The sequence below is a fragment of the Brassica oleracea genome, chromosome C7 (genome assembly GCF_000695525.1).
Source record: "Brassica oleracea var. oleracea cultivar TO1000 chromosome C7, BOL, whole genome shotgun sequence".
Classification (NCBI taxonomy): domain Eukaryota; kingdom Viridiplantae; phylum Streptophyta; class Magnoliopsida; order Brassicales; family Brassicaceae; genus Brassica; species Brassica oleracea.
In genome coordinates, this window is record NC_027754.1 from 29,376,429 (window position 1) to 29,397,261 (window position 20,833).

General features: G+C 38.2%; 6 protein-coding genes across 7 annotated transcripts; 4 read left to right on the top strand and 2 right to left on the bottom strand.

Moving 5' to 3' along the window:
• The first annotated feature begins 3,542 nt into the window (after positions 1-3,542).
• Positions 3,543-5,013, top strand: LOC106305450. The gene is made up of 5 exons (XM_013741817.1): positions 3,543-3,663; positions 3,866-3,979; positions 4,346-4,619; positions 4,732-4,816; positions 4,891-5,013. The coding sequence occupies exons 2-5, from the start codon at positions 3,947-3,949 to the stop codon at positions 4,913-4,915; spliced, it is 417 nt and encodes a 138-aa protein (XP_013597271.1). The 5' UTR covers positions 3,543-3,663; positions 3,866-3,946; the 3' UTR covers positions 4,916-5,013.
• Positions 5,014-6,241: 1,228 nt separating this feature from the next.
• On the bottom strand, positions 6,242-8,841 carry LOC106306569 (serine/threonine-protein kinase D6PKL2). Its single transcript, XM_013743227.1, has 3 exons — positions 8,608-8,841; positions 7,537-8,427; positions 6,242-7,270 (listed from the first exon to the last, which is right to left on the bottom strand). Exons 2-3 carry the CDS (start codon positions 8,379-8,381, stop codon positions 6,400-6,402), a joined length of 1,716 nt encoding a protein of 571 aa, XP_013598681.1. The 5' UTR covers positions 8,382-8,427; positions 8,608-8,841; the 3' UTR covers positions 6,242-6,399.
• Positions 8,842-10,932: 2,091 nt separating this feature from the next.
• On the top strand, positions 10,933-13,232 carry LOC106303557 (farnesyl pyrophosphate synthase 2). The gene is made up of 11 exons (XM_013739821.1): positions 10,933-11,263; positions 11,342-11,366; positions 11,456-11,571; positions 11,651-11,854; positions 11,956-12,044; positions 12,148-12,199; positions 12,305-12,400; positions 12,472-12,516; positions 12,619-12,708; positions 12,798-12,869; positions 12,949-13,232. Exons 1-11 carry the CDS (start codon positions 11,033-11,035, stop codon positions 13,075-13,077), a joined length of 1,149 nt encoding a protein of 382 aa, XP_013595275.1. The 5' UTR covers positions 10,933-11,032; the 3' UTR covers positions 13,078-13,232.
• A 328-nt stretch (positions 13,233-13,560) lies between these two features.
• LOC106305913 (nuclear inhibitor of protein phosphatase 1) lies at positions 13,561-15,762 on the top strand. Its single transcript, XM_013742340.1, has 2 exons — positions 13,561-14,048; positions 14,122-15,762. The coding sequence occupies exons 1-2, from the start codon at positions 13,681-13,683 to the stop codon at positions 14,891-14,893; spliced, it is 1,140 nt and encodes a 379-aa protein (XP_013597794.1). The 5' UTR covers positions 13,561-13,680; the 3' UTR covers positions 14,894-15,762.
• Positions 15,763-16,008: 246 nt separating this feature from the next.
• On the top strand, positions 16,009-18,596 carry LOC106305911 (BTB/POZ domain-containing protein At5g47800). Of its 2 annotated transcripts, none has more exons than XM_013742338.1 (6): positions 16,009-16,211; positions 16,381-16,450; positions 16,525-16,594; positions 16,680-17,078; positions 17,156-17,899; positions 17,969-18,596. In XM_013742338.1, the coding sequence occupies exons 2-6, from the start codon at positions 16,392-16,394 to the stop codon at positions 18,380-18,382; spliced, it is 1,686 nt and encodes a 561-aa protein (XP_013597792.1). In that variant the 5' UTR covers positions 16,009-16,211; positions 16,381-16,391; the 3' UTR covers positions 18,383-18,596. The 2 variants fall into 2 exon arrangements, with proteins under 2 accessions (XP_013597792.1, XP_013597791.1); XM_013742337.1 differs by having other exon boundaries at positions 16,010-16,262.
• An 8-nt stretch (positions 18,597-18,604) lies between these two features.
• LOC106305912 (ATP-dependent 6-phosphofructokinase 2) lies at positions 18,605-20,536 on the bottom strand (the record flags this gene model as incomplete). Its single annotated transcript, XM_013742339.1, is given in 2 exon segments — positions 18,605-19,635; positions 20,002-20,536. Coding segments are annotated over 2 exon segments (1,335 nt in total). The 3' UTR covers positions 18,605-18,804.
• Positions 20,537-20,833: the final 297 nt, after the last annotated feature.

Consider the following 20,833-nt stretch of genomic DNA (forward strand, 5'->3'; position numbering starts at 1 on the left):
TGTTAGACCAATTTATTAATATATAATGTCTTTACCATTATTAGTAGCGAAAAAAATCTTATTTAATATTTAGAAAATATTGGTTTTGGAATACTCGGTAAATTTATAATCTCTATAAATTAATAAATTTTGTCGGTCTCTATAAATTAATAAATTTATAATCTCTATAAAAGGGGGTGGGGAGGGGCATGTTTTAGTTTTTAGTGTTCATAGATAAAGATTGATTAGATTTATTAGTTAAATTAATAGTTATTAGACATCTAATCCATTAATTTAGAAAGCTAATTTTTAATCTGTTAGACCAATTTATTAATATATAATGTCTTTACCATTATTAGTAGCGAAAAAAATCTTATTTAATATTTAGAAAATATTGGTTTTGGAATACTCGGTAAATTTATAATCTCTATAAATTAATAAATTTTGTCGGTCTCTATAAATTAATAAATTTATAATCTCTATAAAAGGGGGTGGGGAGGGGCATGTTTTAGTTTTTAGTGTTCATAGATAAAGATTGATTAGATTTATTAGTTAAATTAATAGTTATTAGACATCTAATCCATTAATTTAGAAAGCTAATTTTTAATCTGTTAGACCAATTTATTAATATATAATGTCTTTACCATTATTAGTAGCGAAAAAAATCTTATTTAATATTTAGAAAATATTGGTTTTCGAATACTCGGTAAATTTATAATCTTTATAAATTAATAAATTTTGTCGGTCTCAACTTGGGCCGGTTCAAAATTTGACATAAATCGATAAAATAATAATATAATAATTTTTTAAGAAATTATATGCAAATATATAGTCTCATTAAAATTATAAATTAATAATTTCTATGTATAAATATTTTATATAAGTAAACCTACTATTATATTATTTGTTTTATATTCACAATTGAATCATCTTTATATTTCCTTAACACTTAAAATATTTTTGATAAGATTTAGTATTATTATATCTAAAACCACATTTAAATTATGTGCAATATATTTTATATATACTAAATAATATAATAAAATTAATATAAATGTCAAATTTCAAAAACTAACAATTAATGTCTATATACTAAAACCAAATATATTTTTATATTAAAATAAATATCTTAAATTAAAAAATCTAAATAAGGAAAATTTTATAAATTAATATATGTATAAATTAATAAAATTTCAAAATTCTAACATTATTAATTTATAGAGGTTCTACTGTATTGTGATTCGAAATACATAAAGTTTGATATTAATCTATTCAAACCTAATGGTCCAATAAGACAATACAATCTGTAATGACCATTCGGTATTATCACATTATTTTAGCTACACATAATTACTCTAACAATGCATTTCTCATATTATATCACATTATTTCATTACTGATTGGTATTTTTTCATATACCAAGCCTTTCTTTGACATTTACAAATTATATTACTTATACAAAGAATATAAACATTTTGTAGAATAATGTTGCATATACATACAAATGTAAATGTGACCGGGTATACAAACTTTTGAAGCTGAAACATTTGACATATACTAATATTATAAATGTAAACTATATAAATATCTAAACTATACTTATGAAATAATATAGTTCCAAAATGTTCTTTACAAATTCCACTTAGTTATAATAGACAATATATTTCATTTGTGTTTCAAAAAATAAATATATTTCATTTATAATTTTAGAATACTATATTTACATTATAATTAATGAAAATATTCCCTAATCAGTTTTTGGAATATACATCCATTTTTTTAATCTTAATCAATTATTCGATTTTTAAATATTCTAAATACTACTTGACTTTTAAAAAAAACTAGATTTTAACCCACGCTTTTAAAGCGCGGAATAAATTTTCGAATACAAAACTTATGTTTCATAAAATGTCAATATAGTTAACATTAGAATTTAAATATTTGAGTTTTAACACCTATAGTTGATTTTTTTAATCTTTTGACGTCTCATATTAAGTTTTTTATCACACGATAATTTTTTTCTTTTTTAAAAAATTTCTCCTATTTAAGTTTTTTGTCCATTATTTATATTTAATTAGTGCATATAATTTATTTTACTTATAAATATGAAAGGATATGGAATTTTGAGCTTTGAAGAGAATATTCAGATGAGAAAACAATTATGAGAAATGTTATAACTTATTACTCATGTAGAAGTTTAGTTTTTTTTAATCTTAAGTTTGTGAATACGGTAACCTATCATTATTATTTTTTTGAATTTCACATACACATTGTCTACACATGTAAGAAGTAATTTTAACACAAAATAAAAATTCATATACAGTTATATTACGCTCTCACATATATTATACAATATACACGTAATTTAAAAATAAGTTTTAGTAAATTTTGTTTTTTAAGGTTTAGTTTAAAAAAAAAATTACGCTGAGTATGTATCATATATAGTTAATCTATAATTTTTTATAATTTATGGAATATCATATGTTCATTTATCCATGATGTCTTACAAAAAAAAAGATGGACACATAAATTATGTTCATAAATATATAGAAAAGAAATAAACGATCAAAGCAACTGATGTTCTAGATTTGCAAACTCCAACTGTAACCAATGAATTAAATAGATGCAATTAGGTGATTAACCAAAGAATTAAAATTTACCTATTAATTATGAACAAAATCTGCGAAGTTATTTGAGTGGATCCGATTTTAATTTGGTGACAGGAAACAAAATATTGATTAAACATTTTTAAACATTAATATAGGAATGGCATGGCTTGTAATTATCAAAGTAAATTAATGGTTAATTTAAACTTGTACTTCAGTTTTAATAGATTAGATCTATATGCTAAACGAACAAGTTTAACAATAAAACTCTATTACTTATATATACTACAACTATAATAACTAACAAATCAAGTATTTCTTATCTTAAGATATTTTATAAACTAATATCTAATCTATTAAATACTTTAGATTTGAAATATTTTAGATGATTTATTACAATATATTAATTTCTTACATGTGAAGTAGTTATATGCTAACTTCAAAATTTGAATAATAACTAATAAAATGAAAATTATATTAAAAGAATGTGCTATAGTTAAATTTATAAATGAAAGAAAAACATATTTGGAATTTGAACTTTGATAATCTGTAAATTAAGCGATTCACGATCTTTTAATTAAATATTTTTTAAATTATATATATTATTTTGTCTAACAAACCAATTCAAATCAAATAATAAAAAAAATGATTGACACAATATGTGGTAGGCACAACAATTATTGTATGCAAATATTATTCATTACAACTAACACCAAAATACAATATATAATAAAAGATTACTACTAAATAATATACATGAATTTAACACAATTAGATAATAAAAATGCATATTTAATCAATCTTAGAGCTTGAATCCCTCTTAGATAGTCCACGTAGGCGGACACGTCACAAATTCGAGCTCTCCTGTTTCGACACGTGTCCCCTTTAATGAAACACATCGATTCATTAACGTGATCTATTCATATTTGCGGGCTTCTTTTTAGGTTTCATGTCACGCTTTGGTTTTACGGCCCAGCGACCACAAAAGTCGATAGAAACCCTAATCCGTCGTGGTGCGCACTTTTGTGTTCTTCGTTTCTCTTCGATCGGCGGACGGGACAATCCAGTTTCTGTAACGGTATGCATTGTGATTCATTCGTCTTAAATCCTCTTAATTCGTAGGCCCACTACGAAACCTTCGATTGCGCTGTTCGTCGGCAGAATCGTGTATAAATATGTTACGATCTCTCCACTGCGAATCGCGATATCCGCATCTCTCTTCTATCTTTGTACTCATCTCTCTTGATGGCTAACTCAAAGGTTTTTTTTTTTATTTGAAGTCCGGGCGGTGCTCATCCGTTGTCAAGGCCAGGCTGCTTCGATTCTGGGAGGCTAAGAATGTTAAGCGTGTTGGGGAGCTTATGTGGATGGATTTGCTCATGGTGGATGTTAACGTGAGTGATTTTTTCTGTTTTCTTTTATGTATCAATCGTTCTGGGTTAGAATTTACCGTCGTACTGTTATTATTCCCGGTGAGCTCTAGGCTGTTTATGAGTTTTGATAGTGTTTCCGGTAAACCCGATCGTGTTTTACTTTTTATTTTATTTTTTGTTTTTTTTTGTTGAAAAATAAAGTCTTACTGGTCTGATCTATTATTCTCTGCGAACCGTATCGTGGTGATTATTAGTATTGATTTTGGTTTTGTATTGATCCTGTTGTTTAGTATTGAATTTGGTTTCCTGTTAGATAGAGTCAATACTGATGATCCGTTGGAATTCACACCGTTTATTATCACTGATAGATTCCTAACTATGTTTCAGGCAACCATGATGCAAGCCACAATCAGTGCTAGCCATCTCCCACAATTCCGGGAAAGACTCACTGCCGGAACAATGTTTTTCGTGTCTGGTTTTGATGTCTCTAGATGTGCGCAGAACTTCCGGCTCACAGATTCATCTTTGTTGATCCGGTTCAACGAGTCCACCTATTTCGAAGAGCTAACTGAGCCTGTCTCCCCCTTGCCCGAGGAAGCATTCCGGTTCTGTAACCAATCGGAGCTGATTGGTTTAGCCAATACAAACACTCAGTTACCAGGTACATTGATCCCAAGTGACACGTACCTCTTATATTGTTGGACTTCTGTGTATAAAGATTATGATCGGTTTATCTTTATAAGAAAGTGATATCGACTTCAAACTTTATGTAGACATCATAGGTGAAATACTTGGTGTGAAAAGCACAGTTTGTGATCCTCCGGAGGAGAAAAACCGTGTCATAGTGACTACGAATAGGTGCTATATAGGTTGTCCATATATTAATTTCGTACGTAGTGTCTTTCTAACGATTGTTCTTTTGATATGTGCAGTGATGAAACTGTCACTTCTACCTGATGTCTGAGTTCTTTGAGATGATGCTGGGTCTGAACCAAGCTCTCGACACTCACCAGTGGGATTAGTCTTCTGCGGTCCCCACATTTCCGATCCTGCTTTCTGTTTCATTTGGATTTCTCTTTTTATATTTACCTAAATCAGTTGTTCTTGAGTTAATCACTCTAGACATTGTTTCCTGTTTTCCTTTTTATAAAATTAAAAAAAAAAACAAAAAGAGGTAATTTTAATTGCCCAAAAAAAAAACAACTGATTGTTAGTCTTCGTCGTTGAATGATTATCACTTACCATGATCGTCAGGTGTAACATTATTATCACAACGTCCATGCTCATGAACTGTCCCCATTGTTATTTTGCTTACGACTGTGCTAAGCAATCGATTTTTTACACACAACAAATCATAAAAATAGTTACGTCGTCCACACGCAAAGCATGAGTGTAGAATGTAGACGTACAAGTTCGCAACATACTTGAGCAATCTCTACTGCAAGACGAACTACATACGTTAACATTGGCGATTAGGCATCATCGGTTTATGTTTTAGTCTTTAGCTGTTGAAATTATTTTATAATTCACATCCTGCTGCCCTTATGTCGTCCTGACCCTAGTTTATCACATAAACGGAATATTTACAACTAAAAAAAGTGAAAATAACCGCGCAAGCGCGGATTAGTTATGATAATTTGAAAGCGTAATATTTGAATCTTGAAACTTTTTTAAAATGATATGCATTCAAACATAATTGGATAATTAATTATGCATTCAAACATTTGTGGCCTGCTCTGCTTCTAAGGTCATATCTCTCTCGCTCTCCCTCTCCCTCTCCCTCTCTTGGAATTGATCAAGAGTAGTAAAATAAAAGATGAGAGGGTAAGCCAAATAACAGGTGAAGGTAGAGAAAATACTGGTTGAGAGTGACTCGGTGGCAAAGGCTATACAAGACCTCATTACCAGTCTTAACATTAAGAAGCTTGTTCTTGGGATCGACAAGATGACTCCCACAACTCTTTTAGTTGCCAGATGATGAGGACAGTCTTCAAACTCTGTTTCTTGCAGGAAAGCAAAGTCCATGAAAGGAAACAGCGTTGCTGAACAGATAATGAGGAGCTCTGCAGCAGAAAAGTGTGAGGTCAAAGTCATATGCCAAGGAAAACAGATAGAGATGGAAAAGCCGGTGACAGAGAGAACCCCCTCGAAGCCCTCAATACAGTTGCAGCCGGAGAAAGATCAATCCAGTGACCCTTTTGGTTGGATTTGCTTTAGTAAACCCAAAACTACCAGTTAGTGGAATGAAAGATAAAGATGCAGATGTAATACATTTGTCTGTTATGATAAAAACTAATAAGGTTATGAAAAGAGTTACAAACATTTTAATAAACTACAGAAACAAACATACAGTTTCATGCCAATCTATGAAGAGCATAACAACACTTGATCATCTCATGGTCTTTTTAGGGAAGAATAGAGAATAAGTAGTACCATATTCGCTAGAAGAAATCAAATTCCAAATAGTTATCAGACCCTTTCTGAGCATTCAGAACCAAACCTGCCGCTGTCTTCTGGCTCGTTGGTGACTCTGCAACGCTCACAGGCCCCCTCTCCAGCTCAACCGGCTTTGGGATCTCAGGTGGAGTAGCACACCGGATCAAAGCCCAGTTCACACCTTCGAAGAACGGGTGTTGCTTAACCTCAGTAGCTCCCCGTTTGAACCCCAGTCTCTGCTGGGGCTCCTTCATGAGGAGGCCCCGGATAAGGTCTCTCGCTGCAAAACTCACCACAGGTGACTCAGGAAACCTCAGAGGCTGACCAACCACGTTGAACAGTGTCTGTCGGTTTCCAGATCCCTTGAAAGGAGTTCTCCCAAAGAGAAGCTCGTACAGGAATATCCCAAAAGTCCACCAGTCCACTGCACTCCCATGCCCTTCACCTTTGATAATCTCAGGGGCCAAGTACTCGTGCGTGCCCACAAACGACATGGAACGAGCATCGGTCGGCTCAGCCACCAGCTCTGGCAATAGCCTAACTTGATTAGCGGTGTCGTTCTTGGACTTACGCTCCTTCTTAGACTTGCTTGAGAAGAGACGCGGAGAGAAGCAAGTGGTGGGGACTGTGCATGATGGTTGGATGCAAGAGGGCTCCATCTGCACACAGTAAACGTTTTTTCGTAATGGATCTGACTCAATGGAAGCAGATTTCACTAGAGTGGGGCTGACGAGACAACGGAGGGAGAGGTCAAAGTCAGAGAGCATTATATGTCCGTCTTCTCGAACTAGAACGTTTTCAGGCTTGAGATCACGGTACACAATCCCCAACATGTGCAGGTACTCAATAGCTAGCAATGACTCTGCTATGTAGAATCTACCACACAATTGAAAACAAAAACACTTAGTCAGCTAAGAACAAGAGATATATAGCTTGTGTGAGAGGATATAAGCTCCTACCCTGAGAGTTTAACTGGTTTAACTGGGACAAGTAATATATAAATGGTTTATTACGAGCTTCCAACTTAAAACTAATTGGTGATAAATGGATTGGCTCTAACGTTTTATATATTACTCATGTCCCAGTTAAACTCCCGGTGTAAGAGCTTATATTCTCACAGCTTTGAGAGAAGGATGACTCACTTTACCGCTTGCTCGGAGAAGTGTTTCCCAGGCTGGCGTTGCCTGAGAGTATGCAAGTCTCCTCCAGGACAAAACTCCATCACAAGGCAAGAGAATTTCTCAGTCTCGAAGTGAGTGTAGAGCGTAGGGAGAAAAGGGTGATCCAAAGACTGGAGAATCTCTCTTTCCGTCTGAGCCCTAAGAAGCTTCTTGCGGCTAGCGAGAGACGTCTTGTCCATAACCTTCATCGCAAAGTAACACTTCGTCCCCTTCAGCTCAGAGAGGTAAACACTCCCTATGTCTCCGCATCCTAGCCTCTTGAGTAGCCTGAAGTGGCTCAGGCCCAAAACCCCATCACGAGCCCTAACGGCCTGGATGGCTTCCCAGCTCAAGTCGTTGGCTTTGTGAGGTTTGTTGACAGTGCTGCTTAAGCTGCTGCAGCTACTCTCATCGCTCACGTCACTGCTCGTGCTTCCTCTGTAGATACTGCTTTTGCCGCTCTCCATGAAATCAAGGCGGCTTCCACTAAGCTTGGCGCTTCCGCTCGTCTTGCCGAGACTGCTCGTGCCATCACTCACTTTCGCACTGCCAAAGCCTGATGTTTTCTTCTCTTGGTCGTTGCTATCGATAGTCAGTGAATCCACATGCTCAAGAACGGTGGACAAGGAGGTGAAATCGGGTTTAGGATCAGTAGATCGCTTCTTAAAGGGCTCAGGTAACCGTTTGCTCTCGGGAACTCCTGGATTTGTAACAGATTTAGGCAACTGCAGCGGCTCAGCTAACTTGGGATTACTATTTGAAGAGGAGCGCTTCTGAGCTTCGAGTTCAGCTCCATTACCACCACTAGGCTTTCGTGTGGACGACATCGGATGCAAAAAATAGATTAACAGGAAAGGCACATCTCTTCAAAACCTACTCAGATCATAAGAATCAATTAGATAGAAACCACAAAAAGGAGTTTCTTTGATGAACTTTAAAAGAGCAGATCTCAAATGAGAAGAAGAACTAAGAGACGAGGGAGATCTGGAAAGAAGGAAAGGAAGCAACTTTTTAGGAGAAACCCTAGAAAGAGAGAAGGAAGGAAGGAGATACCTTGGGTGTAGATTGGAGCAGACAAAGATTCGGAGAAGGGACAAGAAAAGTAGTTGCTTGCTTGCGGCTGCTACAAGTACATGCACTTGATGTTCACTTCAACTTCACTAGTGTTGTGTTGTGTTGTTCATCTCGCCGGATACGCACGACAAGAACCCGAGAGAGAGGATCTAAAAGTCGGAACAGCCCAAGCTTTGTTAAAACTAAATACTATAATAAAAGCTAAATTACAAGATAATACCTTTCGCTTTTGTTCTTTTTTGAAATTTTTGTTTTTGTCTTTTTGAAATAAAATTAAATGAGCTTCTTTAATTGCATCAATATCCATATTGGATACAAAAAGAGAAAATAAGTAAATAAATAAAGAAAGAAAATCGAGAGAGAGAGGGAATTTATTGCCGAAGGAAAGAAAGAAAAAGAAAGTTAAATGATTAGATAAATTAGACCTACGGGTTCAGTTTAGATAAATTAGACCTACCGGTTCGGTTTTTTTCGGTTAGTTCAAAATTCAGTTAGTTTCGAGTATGTTAAAATTTTGCCAAAATGAACCGAAAATTTTGGTTTGGTTTGATTTTTGGTTAGCTTTGTTTCAAAAATTTCTACCGAAACTTTTTGTTTTCGATTTAAATTAAATAAAATTCAAAAAAATTGTTAAATTCAATTATTTTGACTAGTTCAATTAATTCGGATTTTTGATTAAGATTGGTATTATTTGGTAAATTTTCTTTTCAGAAAACTGAACTAGCTGATTAGCAAATTGAAAACCAATTTTTTAGTTGTTGAACTGAACCAAACCTTCTAATTGAACTCGACCGAAAGTCAAACTTTTCTGTTTGACAGGTTCGGTCCGATTCGTTTTGTAACCTCGTGCCTATAAATCTTCTTAATTTCTTAAAAGGTGCAAAAATTGTCTCTTTAAAAAAAATATTTTTAATATATTTTACAATCAGTTTATCCGATATTTAACTTTTTAGAAGATAAATTTCTCATATTTTAACTATTTTTATTATAAACGTAAGGAAGGACAAATGTTTTTGGAAATGATGATGGATTATGTTTATGTAGACAATTAGAGCTATGGTTAGTAGGTCTTTGTAAGCATTAATGACTTTTGAGAAGAGAAAAACAAGGCATGCAAAAAGCAGATTACGATTTGTACTCACTTCCCCTCATTATGTTCCTATGCCCTTTGCAACTTCTTCGTTAAACTACTTATTGGTTACAACTTACAACATGACAAAACTCAAATCATGTGATGATATTACCATTGCCCCCTCCACCTATTGTACTCTTAATTACAAACGATGAAAACACAGCAGAAACAGACAAAACGAGATGGAGTTCTTGTATATCATTAGTTGTTTAGCTTTTGCAGTTAGCGGAATATTCGCTGACAATTCACATCACATGCAGTTTGGACTTGAACCTATTTTTAATCTCAAACTCAAGAGATCTGTGTTCCTCGATAATGACCATAGTTTCTATTATCAATACGCATCACGTGGTTCTGGACCAAGCAGTCTAAAAAGACTATAATATTACTATAGAGTAACGCCTATGTCATGAAAAAAAAAACAGGCTGTGCTTTTGGACGCATGAAGTACTTTTTAAGAATTAAAATGGGAACCTTGTTTTGCTATTCAATCATTTAACTCTTCACCTACTTCAAAATCTTCATCGAAAAACATATCAAATGTGTTCAACTCATGCTTTCATTAGAGCCGTCAGGCCATGTTTTCTGATGATGAATGGATCACCAGATTAATTATTAACCGAAGAGCAAAAAGATCATAAATTTTCATCTTTTCCGTACGTAATAACAGGACATAAGTTACAACTGTTTTCAGGGAAAAAACAAGATGATGGATTCCCTTTTACTTACTAGGGGGCTCCATCAGTTTAATGATATTAGAGACCATGCTTGTGTAATACAGTAATAGTATGGTTCAATCTTGTTACTCTCGTTTAGTAGATTAGATTCACTTGTCACCCCTATTTCCAAAATTTGAGGAAAAAGAGAATCATGCAGTCAATAAAACATTGTCCACATATAGCCATTGACTCGTATTGGCTTGGAGAACTCAAAACAGAGAATCATAACGTCAGTAGTAGTAACCTGATAGGGTCGGTCAAGAGAGTTTTCCAGCCAGAACGACGCCGTTCCATTGAGAAAGGCCCATTATGAACGTCTCAAAATGACGTTCCATTAAGAAGGCCCATTATAATGTGGGCTTCTCTCGGCCTCTATTTTAATTATTTAAAGAAAAAATGAACATTTTCTCTCTTTCTCAGTGGCTGCTTTGGCTTCGTCTCTGACAAGTGTTAAAGTGGGAGTGGGGAGAACAACAACTCCGAGTGTCCTGGGGAATGGCAAAAGTGGTAAATAAGAAGAAAGAAAAAAGGGTATTTCGGGGAAGAAAGAGAAATGAGATTGAGTTGTTGTAGGAATCTGAGAATTGCCATAAAGCATCTGATCCGTGTGGGCAGTGGCAGTCTCTATCAGAGTAGGCACCTTTCATCCTCTTCCCATAATCATCTATTAATGGCGGAGGATCTCAAGTCAACATTCCTCAACGTTTATTCCACCCTCAAGTCCGAACTCCTTCATGACCCTTCCTTCGAATTCACCGATGAATCCCGTCTCTGGGTTGAAAGGGTACTCCTTTCCCTTTCCTAACTCCTTATGATCTCATCAGATCCTGTTCTGATCCTCCGTAATTGTCTTTGTTTGCAGATGCTTGATTACAATGTACCCGGAGGTGAAGAGCCTCTCTCTCTCTCTGTCTCTAGCATTTCATCTATCCTTATCCTCTGATTCTGACACCTACTGCTTTCTCTTCTTCTCCAGGGAAGCTCAATCGGGGTCTCTCAGTCGTGGACAGCTTCAAGCTTTTGAAGGAAGGCAAAGACTTGACGGAAGAAGAGATTTTTCTCTCGTGTGCTCTCGGTTGGTGTATCGAATGGGTATGTAAAGACTCAACCTTTTCTTGAATCTCTCAGTAAACTATAGATACCTTCCTGACTCTATCTCTCTCTCTTGCAGCTTCAAGCTTATTTCCTTGTGCTTGATGACATTATGGATAACTCTGTCACTCGACGTGGCCAACCTTGCTGGTTCAGAGTCCCTCAGGTTGGTATGGTTGCCATCAATGACGGGATTCTACTTCGCAATCACATCCACAGGATTCTCAAGAAGCACTTCCGGGGAAAGCCTTTCTATGTTGACCTCGTTGATCTCTTTAATGAGGTAAATCTATTTGTTTCTTGGCACAACTATACACTCTTGTTTTTAGACAGCTGAAGCATTGGTAATTAATTATCCTAGTTTGTTCCTGTTGCTTTGTTTAGGTAGAGTTTCAAACAGCTTGCGGCCAGATGATAGATCTGATCACCACCTTTGAAGGTGAAAAGGATTTGGCCAAGTACTCATTGCCAATGTGAGTCAAAAGTGTGGGGATTTCAATATATGATTTGTCCTAATGGAAGATCAAATGAAGGGTGGTAAATTTTTTGAGTGATGTAATGGTTTTGAACATGCAGCCACCGGCGTATTGTCCAGTACAAAACGGCTTATTACTCATTTTATCTCCCTGTGAGTATTGATTCTTATATTTGGATTCACAGTAAAAAAGCGACCATGTCTTTATATCTTCTTATTGCTTAGATCTTGTGTAACGATCTGTAGTTCTGTAATTAGGTTGCTTGTGCGTTGCTGATGGCTGGCGAGAATTTGGAAAACCATGTTGATGTGAAGAATGTTCTCGTTGACATGGGAATCTACTTCCAAGTGCAGGTAGAGTTTAGTGCTGCTAAGTATTTATGAGTGCTATTTGATTGTCAGGTTCGTTATTTTTGTGTGTGTAGGATGACTATCTGGATTGTTTTGCTGATCCCGAGACTCTTGGCAAGGTTTTAACTCCTGCAAATGCTTTAGTTGTTCCAGACTTATCTGACTGTATTTGATGTGCTTTTAGTTGATTAAAGCATATTGGTAACGTTTGATAAGTGCAGATAGGAACGGATATAGAAGATTTCAAATGCTCCTGGTTGGTGGTTAAGGCACTGGAACGCTGCAGCAAAGAACAAACTGAGATATTATATGTAAGAATCTTACCTTTTTTCTTTGTTCCCAAAAGTTTCGTATTATCCTTTTTTTTGAACGTGAAAGGTGGTTTGTTTTGATATCCTAGGAGAACTACGGTAAACCTGACCCATCAAACGTTGCTAAAGTGAAGGAGCTCTACAAAGAGCTTGACCTTGAGGTTTGAAACTAATGGAAACCTCAGAGATTTGATCTAATACATAACTAACATATGCTGTGATCTGGTTTGAACATGATAGGGAGTGTTCAAGGAGTATGAGAGCAAAAGCTACGAGAAGCTGATTGGAGTGATTGAGGCTCACCAAAGTAAAGCAATCCAAGCAGTGCTAAAATCCTTCTTGGCTAAGATCTACAAGAGGCAGAAGTAGTCTTAAGCTCTCCGAACTTCCTGTTATGTCTTTGATTCTTCGTTGGTGATTTGTGTTATTCTTTTAAGCTCTCTCTGATTTCAGTGGGAATATAATCCTGCCTCGTTTCTTAAACTAAGTTATCATTTTCTCTTTTATAAATTTATGAGAGCGAAAACTATTTATTATCAGCTTTAAATTAGTTACAAATTACAATTACCAAAAAATACAACAGCATTGAAGAAAAACCAAACTAAGGGAGGTTTCAGATCATTTATGATTTCTTTTTTTTTGTCCAACTATCATTTATTTTGTCCAGCATCATTGAAGAAAAACCAAATCATTTATGATTTCTTTTATAACATTTTTGATGCTTTGTCTTTTAAAAGGTTTTTACTGGTAGACATGGAATCAGGACAAATAAGTTACAATTGTAAATGTAGGCCGCAATTAGGAGAAAACATAAAGTACAAGGACCGAGTCCACAAATTTGATTTTGTGAGTAAGATCTTCGGACAAGACAACTAGGGAAACCCTAATCTGCTCCATCCTTTGTTCTTTGCTTTGGGGATCATGTGAAGGAGGTAAAGAGTGCCGCTTTAGATTCGAGTTGCAGAAAGAACAATGTACGGAAGATCAGGTCTTGACAGGTTCAAAAAGTCTCAAACTTCAGAACCCTTCTCGGTCTCCGCAAACCCCCCAGCGAAGCCAGTGGTCCAGCGTGTTCCCCCGGAGGCAGCGCCATTGCCGTCGACGGCGCAAACTCAGATCGGAGCGAGTCAGTCAACTTGGCATCCCCCGGATTGGGCGATTGAGCCACGCGCCGGTGTCTACTCTCTAGAAGTTGTGAAAGACGGCCAGATCCTCGATCGGATTCATCTCAACAGACGGAGACATATCTTCGGAAGACAGCATCAGACTTGCGACTTCGTGCTTGATCATCAGTCTGTTTCACGTCAGCACGCCGTCGTCGTTCCCCACAAGAACGGCAGGTTTGTTGATTTGGCTTAAGGGCTTAGCCACTCTTGTGTCTATAAAGTCTTGTTTTTTTTTCTTGTTTTGTAGTATCTTTGTGATTGACTTGGGATCAGCTCATGGAACCTTTGTTGCAAACGAGAGGTTAACGAAAGACACTCCTGTAGAGCTTGAAGTGGGCCAATCTTTACGTTTTGCTGCTTCCACTAGAATCTACATTCTGAGAAAGAACAGCGAGGCTCTCTTTACACGCCCTCCTCCTCCATCTGAGATTAAGCTTCCGCCGCCTCCTGATCCTTCTGACGAGGAAGCTGTTGTTGCATACAATACTTTGCTCAATCGGTACGGTTTAAGCAATGGGGAGTCTGGTTCTGTGTTGGGGAAAAGGAAAGAGAAGGGTGATTCAGAAGGTGGGGTTGTGGGTAAGAGGAGGAAGAAGCTACGAGTTAGCTTCAGGGATCAACTAGGAGGAGAGCTTGCTGAGGTTGTTGGGATGTCTGATGGAGCAGACGTGGAGACTGAGCCTGGTCCGATTGGTGTCAAAGAAGGGAGCCTTGTTGGGAAATATGAATCACTGGTGCAGGTGACATTGATACCCAAAGGCAAAGGGAAGGAAGAGAAAGCTTCTGCAGGAAACAGAGGTGTGACTGATAGACTACAAGAAGCGATGAAGAAGCTAAAAGGAGGTCCAAAAGGAGGGATTTATGATGATCTTTACAGTGGTGATTCACTTACTAAGGCGGTTGGTACTTCATGGGCTTCTTCTGTGGGTGAACCAGCAGCTAAAGATAAAGAAGAAACTAAACGTGGAGGTGTTGTTGATGACGAAGATGATGATAACGATGATCTGTTTGGTGACTGACTGATTTTGAGAACGAGTTTTAAGCTACCCTTCTTCTTCTCTAATGTGTACACTCATTCCAGGGAAATTGGTAATGTTGTTTTTCCTCTTTGTATATCCAATGGCAGCAAGCAAGCAAGCAATAGAGCACTAAGCCCAGGCCCACTGTCTTGTGTTATAAGTTAAAGAACCCTGAAGTTTTGATATGAGCCTGGTTATTCTAGTTGGGTCTTAGATAGTCATTACAAATAGTGTTGGGGAGTACAAAGAGTAGGGCCAGTGGAAATGGAGTGCAATGGATTTTGACCATTAGTGACTTACAATTCTCTCTTCAAGGCAGACAAATCCCATCAGAAGAGGACATTTGCACTCAAATACTTCTCTTCCCAGTCTTGTTTCACCTTTTTACCTTTTTGCATTATTAAAATAGCACACTAATGATGTGGGTTGACTTCTCCCCTCCCCCACAACAACAGAGATTCCACAGGGGAAATGGACAACAAGTAAAACACTTGGTACAATACAAATAGTAATCTGCCTCTTGATGCATTAAAGTTTGTGACTGAAGAGGGAAGGTATCATCTGGGGATCCATGCATCTTTGCTTTGGGATCTGCTTTATGACAAATAATATAAAGAAGAAAGAAGATTACTGATGCTGCAACCAAGTTCGCTTTGATTATAACTCTCTTTTGGATTAAGCCTACCCAACTCCCTACTCTAAGTCATAGGGTGGTGGTCCATTGTATTTATAAATAAGAGTCATCTCACTTTCATTTAATTGTAGTAGGGAAAGGTGAAAGACCCACTTCTGTGTGTTCACTTTAATTTCTGTTTGGTGAGAATTTGTTTTCCTTGTGCAAAAGATGTAATGCATGAAGGACACTTGTGTCTAGCTTTTCAGTTTTTTGGTTGTGAATAGTTTCATGATTCACTTGCCCACCTCTAGGAACTGAATTCGTTTTTTTTTCTTAACTCAAGGAGACCAGAGAGTCACAGACTCCAACTTATAGCTACTAACTGGTATACCTATATGCGTATGTGTGCCAATTTATCTGGTGTTTATTTTCAAACCATAATTAAGTGTGAAGGAAAATTCATATCAGACACCATTTAAAGAGTGAGTCCATGCGGGGAGCAACAAGTGACGAGGCCGGGACCCTTGTTTACCATTCAACTCTCTCTCTCTCTCTCTCTCTCTCTCTCTCTCTCGGCATCTAATCTCACTAAACACTTTTTTGACAATTTGATCATTACCACTTCTCTCTTTATTGCTTTAGCCATCTCTTTCTCCTTCTTCCTCCTCTCACATATCATCAACCTTTGAGCACACCAGTCTTGTAAATCAATCATCCTTTTGCTTTATCTTCAGAGTTGTACATAAACTACAGGTTTGATTTTCTCATTTACCAAATACTTATGAATCAAGTTTCGGCTTGAATATTTAATTCTCTTCCTTTTTATTCCCCTTTTGTTCACTTTCTCATCATATGTTTCTCTTGAACACAGAGAAGTCTAAGATGAAGTTCATGAAGATCGGTACAAAGCCTGACACTTTCTATACTCAAGATGGTTCAAGGTTTGTTCCTCTATCTCTCTGCCTCCAAATTCCACAAACACACATCTCTTTGATTATATATATTTTCACTGCAGGATTTTGATAACCGACTCACCCAACGATCTCGTTATTAGAATCAACAACACCAGTTACCATCTCCACAGAGTATGTTTTGATTGTCTTATACTCTTGTAGCAACATAAACACATGTATCATGTATGTTATTCAGTGGTTTTGATGTTGTTTGCAGTCTTCTCTTGTTCCAAAATGTGGACTGTTGCGAAGGCTTTGTACTGATTCAGAGGAGTCTGATAGTGTTACCATAGAGCTGAATGACATACCTGGAGGAGCCGATGCGTTTGAGCTGTGTGCTAAGTTCTGCTACGGTATCACCATCAACCTCAGTGCTCATAACCTTGTGGATGCCCTCTGCGCCTCCAAGTTTCTCCGGATGTCTGATTCCGTTGAAAAGGGAAACCTGTTACCGAAGCTTGAATCTTTCTTCCACTCCTGCGTTCTCCAAGGCTGGAAAGACTCCATCGTCACTTTGCAGTCCACTGCCAAATTGCCTGAATGGTGTGAGAATCTTGGAATCATCAGAAAGTGTATAGATTCGATTGTTGAGAAGATCCTCACTCCCACTGCACAGGTATGTTCATATTTTTCACGTTTTGAGTCCAGATGATGTTCTTGCACATCTATTTGATCTTTCTTTTTGTTTTGTAGGTCTCTTGGTCTCATACATACACCAGACCAGGCTACCAAAAGAGAAAACATCACTCTGTTCCAAGAGACTGGTGGACGGAGGACATATCAGACCTGGACTTGGACTTGTTCCGCTGTATTATCACAGCAGCCAGGTCAAGCTTCACGCTGCCGCCTCAGCTCATTGGTGAAGCTTTGCACGTATACACCTGTCGTTGGCTACCATACTTCAAATCAAAAAGCCATTCAGGTTTCTCTGTCAAAGAAAACGAAGCAGCGCTGGAAAGGCACCGACGTGTTGTTAACACGGTTGTGAACATGATTCCTGCAGATAAAGGGTCGGTTTCAGAGGGCTTCTTGCTGAGACTTGTTAGCATAGCTAATTATGTGGGAGCTTCTCTGACGACAAAGACTGAGTTGATTAGAAAAGCTGGTCTGCAACTCGAGGAGGCAACTCTTGCAGACCTCTTGTTGCCTTCCCAGTCATCCTCTCATCATCATCGATATGATACTGACTTGGTTGCTGCGGTTCTTGACAGTTTTCTAATGCTCTGGAGAAGACAGACTTCTGCGCATGTTTCTAGTAACAGTCAGTTGCTACATTCAATCAGGAAGGTGGCAAAGCTTATTGACTCCTATCTTCAGGCAGTCTCACAAGATGTTCATATGCCAGTTCCTAATTTCGTGTCTCTTGCTGAGGCAGTGCCAGACATCGCACGGGAGAGCCATGACAGGCTTTACAAAGCAATCAACATGTATCTCAAGGTAGTCATGCCAGCATACTTTGAGCAATCATCAAGTTTGGTACTTGGAACTAATGGTTTTACATTGCAGGTGCATCCGGAGATAAGCAAAGAAGAGAAAAAGCGACTATGCAGAAGTCTAGACTGCCAGAAGTTGTCTGCAGAGGTACGCGCCCACGCTGTGAAAAACGAGAGGATGCCACTAAGAACCGTCGTCCAAGCCCTCTTCTTCGACCAAGAGAGCAGTTCCAAGGGAGTATTAAGCCAAGCAGCGAGCCAAGTTCTCGCCTCGAGAGGTAAAGAGGTGCCCACGGATGAAACTAGCATGATGCATAAGCTTCACCTAGGTCCATCTGAAACAGCCTCTATAGGGAAAGCTAAGAGCATGCGCGAGGGAGGAAGCCAAAGAGGAGAAGACAAAATCAGATCCAGTACAGACCCCAGGAAGCTAGTGAGGCAAGGAACAGGATCAGAGCGTAAGTACCATGCAAGTAGAGACAGGTAGTGGAGTTAGGCCACAGAGAAACTCAAGCCTCTTGTCTGTATTCACCAGATTTCTGGTTCTTTTATCTTTCTATACTTTTAAAGAATTGATGATACTTGTAGATGGTCAAGTGGCATTATCTGTATTAATACAGTGCAGAGCTCAAGCTCCTGCTCAACCATTCTTCATTTTATATGCTCAAGAAAACGATTCTGCAACTAATGTGCTTATTAGAATCTCATCTTTGTATCAACCTTTCCCCCTTTCTCATTACTCTCAAGCATTATACCGTTATTTAGATAGTTACCAGAGGATCAAGGATCTAAGATTGCCTTGCCTTGATAGTTGCATTGTTTGATCATACACTAGTGAGATTATTATTAGGTTACAAGATCTTCAACTTCACTCTCTCATTCCTCTTACCATCTAATCTTCTCGGTGTTTTACCCCTTGAAATTCGTTTCAAAATCTGGCTGGTTTGTGACAGAGCGCACCCATGCCCACTTGGGATCACTCGTGTTCACTTCATTCTTAGTCTGTGCCACCTCCTCTAAGGGGATATAAGCATAGTTCCCATTGATCGGACCAGACACAAACCCTGTGTAACCAGCCATGACTCCATGGATAGACGAGTGAGCCAAGAGCGTACAGTACAAGTTATCCGTAGCATTCGCAGGTACAGCTCTTATCATGTAAGTGGGATCGATATACTTCACAGTGAACAGCTCCTTTGGATGCTCTCTCTCCCACCACTCCTTCAGCGCTGACTTCAACCAAACTCCAACATCCAAGAAAACAAGGTTCCCAGATTCATCCCTCTCTTGTTTCTGCGATTCAGTTCTCGGGATCATCTCTTGTCCAGCGCCTTCAGCCACAACAAGAACAGCATGCCCATGATCTTTCAGTCTCTGCTCCAGAAACTCAAACAACCCTCCTTTGCCTTCAAGGTAGAATCCCATCTCAGGGATCAAACAACAGTCCACGTCACGGCTGCTTAGTGTGGCGTGTAGAGCAATGTGTCCAGTGCTTCTCCCCATAAGCTTCACTAGTCCGATGCCATTGACAGCACTCTCAGCCTCCACGTGAGCCGCGGATATAGCCTCCTGAGCCATCTCTACTGCCGTTTGAAACCCGAATGATCTATCAATGATGCCCACATCGTTGTCCACCGTTTTGGGAATACCAGTGATTCCCACTTCAAGTTTCCTGCGGCTGACTTCGTCGAAGATCTTGACTGCCCCGCGCATAGTGCCGTCTCCTCCTATTATATAGACCTGAAACAGGTCAAGGTCATAGCATCATCATAATGTTCTTGAAAACAAACACACAACAACTTGGGTTCAGGGAAATGTAATAGATCAAATTATTACAGTAATGTACCGGTTAAGATCAAATTATTGGTTCCAAGAAGCTCTATTACACGGTTTAGATTAATCCCAACAGAGAAAAAAAAAAAAAAAGGTGTATGTACCGGTTTCACTTAACCATACTAGACTTGGTTAAGATTAATGTAAACCGTGTAATAGAGCTTATGGGAACAATATACCGGTTTATATTGATCTTAACCGAGTCTAATTACATGGTTAAGTGAAACCGGTACATACTCCAATCCAAGTCTAAAAGCGTAGAGTTAACCGGACCTGGTTATAACCGTTTTGTTGGATGGCGTCGACGATTTTACAGAGATCGAAGCCACCGCGGGAGGTGGCGAGGACAGTGCCGCCTTTCTTGTGCCAATTATGAACAAGCTTAGGGTTTAACTCGACGGCTTCCATGGAGTAAAAGCCTCTGTAACCAGCTGGAATTCCATAGATCTCTCTCACACCGTACAGCTCCCACAGACCAACCACGAGCTCTCTGATGACGGTGTTCATCCCCGGGCACAGACCTCCGCATGTTACGATCGCCGCCTTCACAGACGATGGCTCGTAGAGGATCTCTCGGCGGGGACCAGCTCTGTGGTAGGCCACGTGTGGCTGGGAGGCGTCGGAGAGGTCGTAAACGACCTGGGAGAGGACGACGTCGGAAGGAGTGATGTAGAAGCCATGGGAAGGGTGGAAGAAGGGGTTTTCTTCCAGTGGGTTGCGGCGTTGGTGGAGACCGGTGAGAGATGGGAGGTCTTTGATACTGGTTGCGTCGGCCATGAGGATATTGCGAGATCAGAGAGGAGTGAGTCTGATGTTAATATGTTATCATCGGAGAGGCAGTTACATGGCGGAGACGTGGCAAGCGCAGCCGTGCAGATATCGACACGTCGCCTGAGGTAGTTCGCTTTTTTCGATTAAAGAATATTGTATGGGCTTGGGCTTACAAATAAGCCCAATTAGAAAAGAAACAGTTGCTAGGGTGATTAAAATTAATCTAATTTATCACCGACAATCTTTACTTTTCTATCTTTTGACCGGATGGATCACTTAGGAATGTATTCAATATATAATTTGAGGTGATTTGATTTTTAAAGAGATTTTAGAT